At 41.0% G+C, this 14,051-nt stretch overlaps 1 protein-coding gene across 1 annotated transcript in view; it reads left to right on the forward strand.

Annotated features, from left to right (window-relative positions):
- LOC122792408 (kinesin-like protein KIF28P) overlaps positions 1-14,051 on the forward strand; it is a 1,102,337-nt gene that overhangs the window by 189,472 nt on the left and 898,814 nt on the right. The window contains exon 5 of the mRNA XM_044060197.1: positions 4,861-5,085. Coding sequence (XP_043916132.1) covers positions 4,861-5,085 — 225 coding nt within the window. The remainder of the gene's footprint in view (positions 1-4,860; positions 5,086-14,051) is intronic.

The following is a 14,051-nucleotide window of genomic DNA, read 5'->3' on the forward strand; positions in this document are numbered from 1 at the left end:
TCAAAGGTCTTGGCTAAGTCTAGGTAGGCATATGCATAGATTTGCCCTCATCTAGGGCTTTGGTGACTGTCCTGAAGAAGTCCATCAGGTTTAACAGGCATGATCTCCCCTTGACAAAGCCAAACTGGGTAGGGTCGAGCATTTGGAGATTTCCTCTATCTTTGTTAACAAGGTCTATGATAATTCATTCCATGGCCATGCAGATAAGGCTAGCAGGCTAATGGGTCTATAGTTGCCAGGGTCCATGGATGCACCCCATTTGTGAAAAGGGATGATGGTAGCTGTTTTCCATTCCACTGGGACAAAGCTTAGGCTGTGATTGAAAAGCATGGCCAGTGGTGATGCTAATGCCTTGTTTAACCTATGTAGAGCACAGCCTGGGATGTTGTCTGGTCCCATAGAGGCTGTGTTTTTGACCTTGGAGAGGGCATTTAAGACCTGCTCCTTGAAGATACTAGGTGGGGGACAAATGTTTGGGATGCTTTGGGGTATATGTAAATGGGGACAGGGGACTGAAGTTTTCACTGAACCTGTAAGCCAGCAGGTTTGCTATATCCACAGGTTCAATATATGTAGTACCATTAACTATGAGTTCAGCGCAGATTTGCTCCTTACCTTTGAGGTTACAGATGTAACTAAATAATGCCTTGTGGTTATCCTTAGTTAGGGAAGCTAATTTGGATTTGTAGTTAGTTTTGGAGGGGCTATGAAGCTATTTATGCCAGAAGACATTTTATATGAAAGGTATTTTTTGCACAAAATACAGTTTTAAAATGGCTTTGTAAGATCTGTGTGACACTGTACATAAATGGTTAACAATATATGCCACTAGTAAGCTCCATTATCTAGCCCATGTCTGAATCTGTCAGTTTTCATTTCATACTTTATTGCGTGACTCCAACCAAGTCACTCTATGATCCATTATCTAAATTGTGGGTGGGACTAAGCCCCGAACTTAGAAAGTATAACATGTTTTACTTGTAGGTTTAAGGCTCTACTACTTCAAACAGCCATTGCACTGACGTAACTTGATGGAAAAAAAAAGACAACAGATAAGTTGGAAAAACACCACTGACTGACACCCTAGGCACTTCCATCGGCTGCCGATGACAAAGGATGGCTATACCTATATACCATAAGGTGGCCAGCTCCCACAGAGGACCATTGCACACACGCACACACACACTGACTGGAATTTAGCTGACTTAGCAGCCATGTTATTGCATTACATAAAGCATGTATTAGCAATATTGTTATAACAAAATCGTATCACATCAAGGTGCTAAGTCCCACAGACAACTACTCACACTCACAGCCACCCAGCCAGAGTCACATTCACAGAGGTATATACAAATCCATTCACAGCCACATGCATCCACAAACAAACAAACAAACCCACATAGTCACACTCACAGACACATGCAAACCCACAGAGAGAGACACAGACATATGCAGAGATGACAGCCACATCTACTCATATTCACAGAGACATAATAATAAAATACCCATTTGTTAACCAAGTAGACCCACTGGACACACAGCCTCTTTTCAGGGGGGGCCTGGGCACAATGTCTGGTCAAGTGACTTGTTCAAGATCACACAGTAGGCAAATGACAACTAAGTAGATCAAACCTTGTACCACAGGAACTACAGTACACAGCCTTGACACACTGTGCCAGCTGCCAGACACAACCACAAAGCACAAAGCAGATACAGGTAGGTTGGAGTGAAAAGGGACAGTACACTGGACTTAGTGGAGTGAGGTGTGATACAGAAACAAGCAGTAGCTCAGTATCAAAGGACCACAGTTACAAATGTACCGCTTGAGTTCTTTGCTCAAGAATTATGAAGAAAGCCAAAAATAATTGTCCTAAAAATCCCCACATTGTGGATTTTGTTTTTAAATATTACTCTAATTCACTTAAAAAGTTATTACAACAGCATATTTTATATTAATATGTATTTTCTGAACAATAAGAAGTATGAAACTCTAATGTCTGGCACTACAGACTGACTGTAATTTGAAATTATTTACCAGAAAAATCAGATGTTTTTCAGAGAGAGGGCAAACAAGAGAGGAAAAATTAGAGACAGTTGAAAGGTATAATTACAAATCCCTCATTATATTTTGGCTCCCCCCACCCCCTCCCCTGAATCCTGAGCTAAGACGATGAGGTCTATACCTGTTAATAAATTAACAAAACTATAAATGTATTTATTACAAGGGGCTATAATAGAGATATTCTGTGTTAAAGTGTTAATAAATTGAAAAGGGAATGGGAGGGTAGGCAGCAGACTAGATTAACAAAGAAGTAAAAAGAACAAATATTCTTTGTAACTATAAAAGCAGTCAAGAGTTAGTTAAAGCTTTAGGGACTAGCCCCTTATTTTCATATAAGAAAACTCATTCTTTAAAGTCCCTTTTTGAGTCCAATCCTTAAAAAAATATGATGCCCAGATTAAGTCCCCCCAGGTATGTATATGTTTGTTTTGCCAACACATTGCTCAGGGGGTAAATTTCTATTGAGACCACTTAATGTTACTTTTCATTTTGTAGAAAAGTTTAATTGTAATTCCACTAACATTGTCTATTTAGGAGTGTGCTCTTCTTAAAACCTCTTTTATACGGGGAAAATCACTGGAAGACTCAGTGACAGGATCGAAGAACATTTTCAAGCTGTTAGAAAAGGTGACTGTAAAAATGTTCTAGCCACGCACATTAAAGTCAGCACTCAATGCTCCGTTTTTAAATTCATTGTAGTTAAAAAAGTTTCCATTATTTTTGCTGACTGTAATGTATTACTTAAAGTAATGGAACTCAAGTTGCAAGTGAGACTTAGGGCGGACACGCCCACAGGATTAAATGGATATTTAAATGTAAATAGCATTCTTAGATGGAATAGATAATTGATGATGTCATTAATATGCTAGTTTGCTTTGCCTTGTAGTGCTACAAATAGTTGTGTTCCATATTTCTGATGAAGTTTGACGTGAAACATTTTATGAACTAAAACGCTCAAATTCTAGTTATATCTTTAGTGATTGCTTATTAAAGATGTTTATTTGTCTTATTCTGAACATAGTTCTTCCATTTTTCAGAAGGTATTTTTTATTTTATATATACACACATATATGGTTCATAGGTGTGTACTAGGCTAATGGCCCTGGAGCCTTTACAAGCCTAGCCCATAGGATTACCCTGGCATCGTGCCACCCGACCTTAGTTCCCAGTGCCTCTGTTGAGTAGAACCACTGTAGTGATCCCTAGGGTTGTTTTTTTTTATTTTCCAGCAGTGTATTGGAGAGTGTTTTAGTCCTTCTGGGCTAGGCACATGATTTCTCAGTGTTTGCTCTTGAATTCAGACCTGGACAGCTGAGCATATATCTCTATAGTTACAGGTGATGACTGCACTGGTGGTTGATGACTTTAGTTAAAGAATGTAATATTGCAGTGTGTTTCACCACAATGTATCATATTGTATAGTGTGAGCCAGAGTGCACTTTTACTGGGGTTTTACCTCATTTCCCACTGTAGTGTGAACATGAAGAGGGTATATATAATTTACATGGATATTTTGGATGTAAGGGGGGCTTGCATTTTACAAAAAGTTAATCTGTTCACTGTTTTTGATATTAAATTTTGAATAAACAGTGAGCTGAAAAACTATTCTTCAATGAGTAATATGTAAATCCAATAATCACACTATAACTCTTCATAGGATCATAGGAAGTTACTAGGCTAATGGCCCAAGGGCCCTTACAAGCCTAGCCAAATTTTACCCTTATTACCATGATCAGCACCAATTGCCCCTGTCCAAGAGGGGCAAAGGTGGAACCCACCCAGGGTGAATTTACATGTACCCATCCAATCATCTAGATTATGTCTTTGAAGAGGACCAATGAGGTGCTCTGTTTCAGGTGAAGTGGGTATTATTCTTACAGTAGCATGCACCCTGCTATGAGGTATTGCTTAAATAATTGTTGTATATTATTTCCTGTAACTTATGGCTTATATGTTCATTGCGCACACACACACACACACACACACACACACACACACACACACACACACACACATGCACGTGTGTGTGTGTGTGTGTTATATATATATATATATATATATATATATATATATATATATATATATATATATATATATATATATATACATACATACATACATATATATATAGAGTAGCATCTTGCCCTCACCAAGAATTATGCCATTATTTTAGTTTTCCATAACAAATCTCGTGTATTTTGCAACTATCTAGACATCTGAAGACTTGTACCGAAATGGAGCTGGAGGGGTCTACGGAGATTAAACTCAGACAACTTCAAGATTCCATTAAACCTTCACGAAAAATAGGTTTCCTTACAGAAAGAAACTTTGAATTCATTACTGCCATTTAAAATATCAGATAGGTGGCAACATTACTGTCACCTCTGTTATAATCATAACGCAGGTTCAGCTTATTATGTAAAGGGTTTTGCTAATAAAAGTTTTAAAGTTCTTTCAATGTTCTTCAATATATGTCTACAGTGATAAATAAAGGGAAACTTGTTTTATTCTTAGCTTAAATAATTTTTATTTAGTTATCTTTACTCTTGATATTCCTAAAGCTACAAGTACTTTATGACAGATATTTCTGTTAGTTATGTAAACATTACGAAGATTTAAACCACAAATATCTTTCATTTAGTTGCAAAGTACGTCTATTTTTGATTTTTACTTTTGTTTACCTGTTTATGTGCACCTATATTTTTTCTTAACTAGTTAACGCTTAATATTTTAAATAAGACTCATCAACAAACTGTATTAATAGTATCACTTTGAAATATTGCACTTATTTCTTTCAGATTAAAGGTTTGTTATCAAAGACTAAGCAACCTGGTGGGTTGAAACTTCGGGAAGACCAGCAGACTGGATTCTATGTGGAAGGTTTGAAGTGTGTGCCTTGTGAGAACTATGCTCAAATTGAAAGTCTGATGGTGCAGGGAACTAAAATGAGGACTACAGCTGCCACCAACATGAACAGCACAAGCAGTCGGTCTCACATGGTGATAACTATTCAGTTTAAACAGGTACAGAGCTACACTATACAGTTCTGAGAATACCACACCATTTAATTTCATTTTAAGAAGACAAGAGACGTAGTTATCAATAGTTTATTTCAATGGTTAAGAGCTTAATAGTCATGAGCAGGACTTCAGTTGACTTTATACAGAAGCACGCACGCACACACACACACACACACACACACACACACACACACACACACACACACACACACACACACACACACACACACACAATCAAACAATAAACATTACATTTTAAAATTAATTGAGAGAAAGTCACTAACTTAAAGGGAAAACATACAATTAAACAGTTTTGTAGCTGTAGAAAACCAGATAGAAATAACTAAACTGCCTTCCTCTAAAATAAATAGTTAATATAATTACTTCTGACAGCTTCTCCATACATGAATATATATTGTATTATACACAGTGGAATATGGGACTAATATTACCTTGAAAACAGATGGATTCTATGCTTAGACTTACAGTAGCATTTGATTTTCACTAAATAAATGAATTTCTGCTAATATCCTTTCAAGAGGATAAGACAGCTTACACTAGTTCTTGTTATAGCTGCTGTTTGCTTCTTCTTTATCTATAATAGAGGTCTGCAATTTAATTTCTTTTTTAATTAGAGATGATAATGCCAAATGCAGTGTGTACAACTGTTCAGCACTGATCTGCAGCCATATTGAAAAGCAACCTTCTGGAAGTTACTGCCTGCTGCAGAGTATGACAATGATGAGGAAGCCAGAATGGTTTTGTCATTTACTTATAGCACTCCACTAATCCTTTTAAATCATTTTTTTATTTATAATGCTTGATCTGATGATGTTAATACTCATTCATTCCTTACTTATGGGTATCGGTTCCGACCTCAGAACCGAGTTGGCCATTTTCCAAGCTCGTGTCAGCCACAAACTCTCGAGCCAAACTCTTACCCATAATTCCCCTCTCCCTGTTACCCCAGATTTTGTTTGCCATGTCGCAGTTAGGTCGTGTCAGGCCACTTCTCTTGAGCTAAGTACACATTTTTGATCTTTTCAAAAATTTGACAAAACTTTTTGAGGAAAAGAAGTAGTTATTTAGTTATCTCTTACTTTATCGCACCTAGCAACTACTCCTTGTGCACTTATTTTGTTTTTTTCTTTCTCTTACCGACTAGGTATGTCTTTCCCTTTACCATCGTTGGTAAATCTTTCTGGGCTTTACCTTCGGCTAATTCCTTTTTGGTAACCCTTCTTTCCCTTTCTTTACTATGACAGATAAAAAAGGCAATCCAGGTTATAAAAGAAGTGTGGAATGTGGCCATAAATTGCCTGTTTCTGATGCACATTCTTTATGTGTTTATTGTTTGGGTGTGCCTCATTTAACAGTTGACCCACCTTGCAGGATTTGTAAGAATTTCACTAATAGGACTGTCACTGAAAGAAAAAATAAGTTGATTTTAAAGGGGCTACTTAAATCTTCCTTTTCAGAGGCTATTTCCCCTCCAAGCTCCCACAAGAAAAGGAGTGATGATTATAAAAAAAATCTAAGTCTCTTCCATCCTCTCCGGCTGGAGGCCCTATGGAACCGAGACCAAAAAAACCTAAGCTTTCCACTACGAATTTGGCCTGTTTGGCACCAATGATTTCGGAGCCTAGTTATTCTGTTCCGAGCCCATCGGCGCCATCTACTTTTTTGGCACCGAGTAGTGTGCCTCATACAGCATTGGAACTGAGGGGCTCCACGGTTCAGATTCCTTTATCGGCACCAGCAGTGCAGTCCATGCATTTTTTGTCGGCGCTGATAGGTGTGTCGACGCCAGTATCCCTCTCAGTTCAGAACATCGATTCGGCGCCGACTACTCGCTCGACACCAAAAATTCCCTTTCTGTTGCAGACTCTCTTGACACCACCAGTTACCACTTCGGTACTGACCTCATCGGTGCAGACATTACCTTCGGCACTGATGGTTCCCTTGGGGCACACTGCTGTGGTTCAGGCCATGCCAACTCCTCTTTTTGCAGTACAAACTCCCACCGTTGTGGGCACTGAACTTGTTCCGACTTTGGATAGACCTGATTCTCCTTCAACTATGTCTGTGAGATCCACTAGAAGCCTCTCTGAACACAATGTGCTGCGTCCTGTGGATCAAATGCTTCTGGCTAGAGGTATTCTTCCTCCCAGGACTTGTACTTCCTCTGGAGGTGACCATTCTTCATCAGAGCCCCCGTCATTGTCTTGGAAGCCCCTTACTATAGCACAGTCTTCACCTGCGGTTCCCCTTTTGGATCTCACTAAGGAGCCTCAGTTGCCTTTGTGGCAGGATTCTCTTGCCACTACCCAGGATGCTAAGTGTGGCGCCCTTTCTTCGGCTTTCCACAGCCGTCCAGGGACTCTGAGTCGGGAGAAGACGATTGTGTCAGCTGATGTTTCTATACTATCAGTGCCTCCATGTTTTACACAAGAACGCCAGGCATGAGAGCCTCAGGACTTACCACCACAGGGGGACCCAATTGTCTTCCCCAGTTACTCCCTCTGAGGAAGTTCATTGGAAGTCTTCGTGTAAGAGGAAACACATGAACTCCACTGAGGAGTCCCTCACCAAAGACACAGACTTGGATGATGGGGAAGGGTCCTCTAGGTCACCCTCTGAGGTATCCTTCAGAGATATCCTAGAAATCCTGAAACAGAGAGGTGATTGGCAGCACTCTAACCCAACCTCTGAAGACTCTGTGTTCCTACAGGCCTTTTGTGCCCAGCCCCCTACCTCCTGGGTTACTCCACCTGCCGACGAACTGGTCTGGCTCATCGTGCAGCATGCATGGAAGGCTCCTGACACAGTTGAGGCCATTCCGCGGAGGCCAGATAAAATTTTGTCCCCTCCTGACAGCGACCCCCATTGGTCCAAAGGTCTTACGGTAGATGCCTTGGTGGTGGCGGCCACAACTAAAAAAGACATGGCGGATGAAGAAAGCCAGACTGTTTATCCACCCAACAGAGAGTCTCAGGCTCTGGACAGAATTGGGGAGCGTACCTTTGCATCAGGGACATTTGCAATCAGGGCTCTGAAATACATGGCACGTTTTACCAGGCTTCAAAGAGACTTAATCTCTGAGCTCTCTGAAACTTTGGCTGGTGCTGTGTCTGATGAGGTCCATGACAAAGTGGCCTCTCAATTAGCCACCATTGAATCTATTTCTAACTCCTTCATGCATCTCATTTCTCACGCATCAGAAGGAGCAGCTAGAGCAGCGGGTCCAGGCGTTGTTCTGAGATGACTTGCCTGGATGTGCTTTGTGATTTCGCGGAACCCTTCAAGGCTTCTTTTATCGACGGTCTAATTGAAGCCTCTTCGTTGTTTGGTCCCAAAGTTAAAAGCACACTGGCTATATGTGAACAGGACGGTAAGACCCTTTCTGCCATGGGTGTCCATTACTCTTTCCCTCACCGGGCTTTCTCCAGAAACCAAAAGAGTGGGAAGATATGGCACAAAAATCTCAGGGCTCCTTCTGTGACACACAGGCCAATTTTTCCCCTAGAGGCAGAGGGGGAAATTCTCAGGGAAGATGCCCCTTTCAGGGCAGAAGACATCCATGTAACCAGGGTTCCAGGGATTCTTTCACTGGCCAATCCTACCAGCGCTTCTGAGGAGTGGCCCAACTGCTTTCCTCTGGAAGTGGTTGGGGGTTATTTCTCTTTGTACCCTTCTGCCTGGCTAACCGTCACCACCGATTCTTTATCAAAAGATAATAACCAGAGGTTACCATATCCTGTTCGATCTTTATCATGCCACCTTAAGGAAATTACCCGACATGCCACCCAGTCAAAGGGTACAGGCAGCATTAGAGATTGCAAAGCTGCTAAGCAAAAGAGTCATCCAAACAGTCCCACCAGACCAGATAGGATCTGGATTCGACTCAAGACTATTTTTGGTGCCAAAAAAGACTGGAGACTGGAGACCAATTTTGGATCTCAGTGTGCTAAACAAATTCGTAAAGGTACAGAAATTCAGGATGGTCACTATGCAGTCTATCCTCCCACTTTTGGAAAAAGATGATTGGATGTGCTCTATAGATCTTCAAGACACATACTACCACATAAAAGTGGACAAACAGTCAAAGAGATTGCTTCACTTCCGTGCGGGAACCAGTTATTATCAGTTCTGAGTAATGCCCTTCGGACTCTCTACAGCCCCCAGAGTGTTCACAAAGTGCATGGCAGTTGTCACAGTGTTCCTACGACTACAGGGATTCCAGGTTTTTCCATACTTAGACGACTGGCTCGTCACCGCCTCCACCAGTCATCTATTAGAAAAAGCCCTGGCTTTCTCTCTTCACACTGCAGAAAGGCTAGGCATAACCATAAAGTGGCAAAAATCCAGTCTCACCCCATCTCAATCCACAGAGTTCATAGGGGTCCTCCTGAACACAAAGAACTGCAGAGCATCCATTCCGGAGCACAGAATTCAAAGATTGAGACAACAATTGATTCCAATCCTCTCAAAGGAGAAATCCTCAGCTCATTCGGTTCTACAGCTGTTGGGTTCCATGGCAGCCTCCATTACAATTCTTCCCCTGGCCAGGTTTCACATGAGGCTTCTACAGTGGTTACTACTCACTTAGTGGTAACCCTTTCAGCTCCCTCCTTCAGCCATGATTTGGATAACTCACAAGTGCAAGCAGGACTTAAATTGGTGGTTGTTTCAGAATCCGCTTCAATGGTCCTGTACCTTTTCCCCCCAACAGCCCATAGCCACAGTGACCACGGACACCTCCCTGATGGGGTGGGGGCCTATTTCAGGGAAAGATTGTCCAAGGTACATGGTCCGAAATGGAGGCCCATTTGCATATAAATGTTCTGGAGTTGAGGGCTGTGCTTCTGGTGTTGCAAGCATTTAATCCCCTGTTGCCATCTGGGACCATTGTGATTCAATCAGACAACATGGCAGTGGTCTGGTACATCAACAAGCAAGGCGGAACAAAGTCTTATCCCCTTTGCTGAGAGGTCATGAGATTATGGCAATGAGTGATGGCTACCAACTGCTTTCTTCTAGCAATGCACATTTCCAGGAGTTCCAACATGATAGCAGACAGACTCAGCAGGTGCAATCTTCAACCTCACGAGTGGTCCCTGAATCCCTTGATAGAGGTGGAGATTTTCAACTGCTGGGGTCTTCCTTGCTGTGACCTCTTTGCTTCCCCAACCAACTACAAATGCAGCAATATTTTTGCCCTGATTCCCTCTTGGGGACAGTCACCCAGGAACGCTCTAGTCCACGATTGGCCCTCAGGTCTACTTTATGCATTTCCTCCTCTTCCCCTCATTCCCCAGGTCCTGAAGAAATCACCAGTTGAAAAGCAAATTAATCCTCATAGTGCCTTTTTGGCCTCATCAGATTTGGTTCCCCTTCCTGTGGCCTCAACTGCTAGGTCAACTGTGGACTCTCGCTCCAACCCCAGACTTGATCTCCCATCTGCAGAACCTGATTCACCCCACCCTAAACAGCCTAAAGCTCACAGCTTGTCTTCTCCACTTCCAGTGACTGCCAGGCAGACTGATCTATCCTTACCTGTAAGTGACATCCTCATTCCATCTCATAAGCTGTCTACCAGAAACACATACCTCAGCAAGTGGAAGAGGTTTACTATCTGGCTAAAAGAAAAACAGATAGGTCCTTTCTCAGCACCAATGCCCACAGTGCTAGAATATCTGTCTGATTTATTCCAGTCTGGTCTTTCTGTTTCCACGATCAGAGTTCACTTGGCCGCCATTTCTAATTTCCACAATGGGGTCCAGGATTCTTCTCTCATGTCTCAAAATTATGCAGGACCCTCATAAAAGGCATTTTTCTTCTAAAACCTCCCTTTAGAGAACCCACTCAACTATGGGATTTGGCTTTAGTCTTATAAGCTTTGACAACATCACTCTTCGAACCAGCTTCTTCTTGCGACTTCAAATACTTGTCCTGGAAGACTTTATTCTTAGTTGCCATTACTTCTGCCAGACGTATCTCCGAACTTCAAGCCTTGTGCATCAAGAAGCCATATCTGACCTTTCATAAGGACAGAGTGTCATTGAGAACTAATCGACGCGAGCTTGGAAAATGGCCGGCTCGGTTCCGAGGTCGGAACCGATACCCATGCGTAATGACTGAACGAGGATCAACATCACAGATGGAACAATATGCTAAGACATAACTTCTTTTTCTACTAAGAAAATTGTAACAAACAATGGTAATAACTAGGATACGTGTTGTTTTCTGGTTATTTCATATGGCGACTCTAAAGATTTAGGGTGGGAGTAAAAATAAGAACTTTTTCCATGTGAAACAAGAACATTAGAGTAGAATACAGGAAAAATGACCTTTCACATTGCATAGTTCAGATAACTGCCCACACAGCAAGACAACGTGTCAGAAAAGATAGACAGAAATTCATGTAAAATACAGTGCAGTAACACACACACAGAGACAGACACAGACAGATGCCCCCCCAACACACATACACACAAACACAGTTTATGTACAGTCAAACACAGTGTCTAAAGCAGTAGAGCAAATCATATGATTTAACATTAGATGAATGAGCATCACACTGCAGAGTTATCATCAGCATAAGGTGGTTGGACTGGTAGCAGCATTGTGGATCATCCAATCAATTTAGTGGACCTTATAGCGTGTGTATCCTCAGCTACCCATGTTATGTGTGTGACTTGCACCTTGTCTGACAGTGGTACCTGTACCACCAACAGTAGGTGCCTGGGCTGTCCATGTTATTTACACTGAAGGCAGTGTGACTGCACATCAGTAGCACAATCTCTGTAAAGCAGCATGCAAATCTCACCATGCTTGCATGGCATTCAGGGTACAGTACAGTGACCTGTGCCAGGTAAGACTTAGTCACAGGTGCCATCATAATAAGATACACAGATGCACCACTCACCAGGCTGAGCAAAGACAGAGTGACTGTTTAGCTGCCTCTCAGATGCCAGCAACTGTAGTGTTACTACAGCCTCAAGGTTTTTCACTCTAAGCACACATATGACATGGTCATTGCGCACGTGGGAGTGAATGACTTTAGACATACCTTTTTGGGCCATATTAACACAGATATGATACAGCTCTCAGAATATGCATCTGACATTGGTGTGAAATTAGTATGAAGCAGTATCCTGCCATCAACAGAAATTATGCCACAATACAAACAAAAGATAACTGATTTCAATTACTGGCTTAGCTACTGGTGTCATTCTAAGAGGATCCAATATATATTAGCCTGGGAGATGATTGACAACCCTGGCTGCTTTGCTAGGGGTGGCCTGAAACTCAATCATTGTGGCTTCCGTATACTGGCCATGACTTTTTCCTCCCTTGTAATGCTTTTTTAGGTACGATCAGTCGCCTCAGCTTATGTACATAGCTAAGGAAAATCAAAATGAAAACTGTATCAAGGTACTACCTGTTATTGCTAGAAGTCTAAAGAAGAAGTTGCACTTGTAGGAATTCTTAATTTACAGAAATATAGATATTTACATTGCTACTGAAACATGGTTTCAGAAGAGTGATAGCACCCCACACAGTGCAGGGTTTTAGTGTCTATTTATAAAGAGCCATCTCATCTTCAAACTCATAAGACATGAATAAAAAACTTGAAATTATATTTACTATTGAAAAGGATAGTAAGAACTCTGTACCATATTACAAGCAATTACTGTACTCCATCCATGTCACCTACAGCTCATAAGGTACATCTAAACATGCTGGCATCCCTCCCTATCCAGCCTAACACTATTCACTCTTGAGACTTCAACTATCCCTCTGTTAACTGAAAAACCTACACCTCCTCAAATAAATACACACAGAGATTCTTGGACTTCATTAATGCTAGACCCCTAGACCAAATGATTCAAGTCCCAACTACGGGTTCAAAAATATCAGACCTGGTTCTCACCAGTATTTCCACCCCATACTCAATACCTATAGTTACCTCGTCAGTGGTCAAATCTGACCACTGTTAGGTAAACTTACTTTAAAGGTAAACCCTGACTTACTATAAACTCTTCTGTCTTTAGAGACTACTCTTAGGCAATCCTAGTGTAGCTAATGGATGACCTGATGAAATTTAAGTGCCCTCCTCTCCATGGTGACCCCATCTTCCACATGCCACATTTCTGGATGATATCTATGTCCACTTCAAATCATAAACCTCTAATGAGGAACCCCAGTATACACAAACTATACAATAAAAGAAAGAATTATTTTATTATTAACTGTATAATAGTCCATGTTATGCTATGCTTATCTCATGACTATGCCATTGTAAACAAACTCTCCAGATTTTATCACTGTACATTATGTTTGAGACTTTTATTAGCATATGTCTATTACACTAACTATTAAGTCTTAGACTCAAACTTTTCTTCTTTACTTTTGTAAATGTCTGCTTTTTACATTACCCCTATTTCCTTAATGTATATCATAATTTATTGCTAAGTCTTTGATGTATGTATCTTGTTTTCCTACCTTGGTCCAGGTCACGGCTGCAAAGGATCCTTGGACCAGTTCACTTACCCAGTTAACAAACATTAAATAAATAAATACATAAATAAATAAATGAAAGAAACTCATAGCTAGTAAAAGAAGCTTAATACCCCATCATCCAGAGATGATCTCAAAAAGATTAACAAATGGCTCAAACAAAGTCATTATCATCCAAAAGTAAGTACAAATTATGAATTGTTGCCTCTGCTATGGACAACCACAAAGCCTTCTTTAGCTATGTTAGATATCTTAGAGGTAATACCCAGCAATGTTCAGAGCTATTATGTAACAACACATGTTCATCTCCTAAGGACATACCAACATACTAGTGCACAAATTCACCAATAACTTTGCTCCCCTATCTCTCCCTAACTTTCCCCATATTATTAGTATACCCACACTACCCCTTCTGGACACCTTTGTGCAGGCTCTAAATCCTCTCT

The sequence above is a fragment of the Protopterus annectens genome, chromosome 1.part2, assembly GCF_019279795.1.
Source record: "Protopterus annectens isolate FY-2018-M chromosome 1.part2, PAN1.0, whole genome shotgun sequence".
In the NCBI taxonomy this organism is placed as follows: Eukaryota; Metazoa; Chordata; order Ceratodontiformes; family Protopteridae; genus Protopterus; species Protopterus annectens.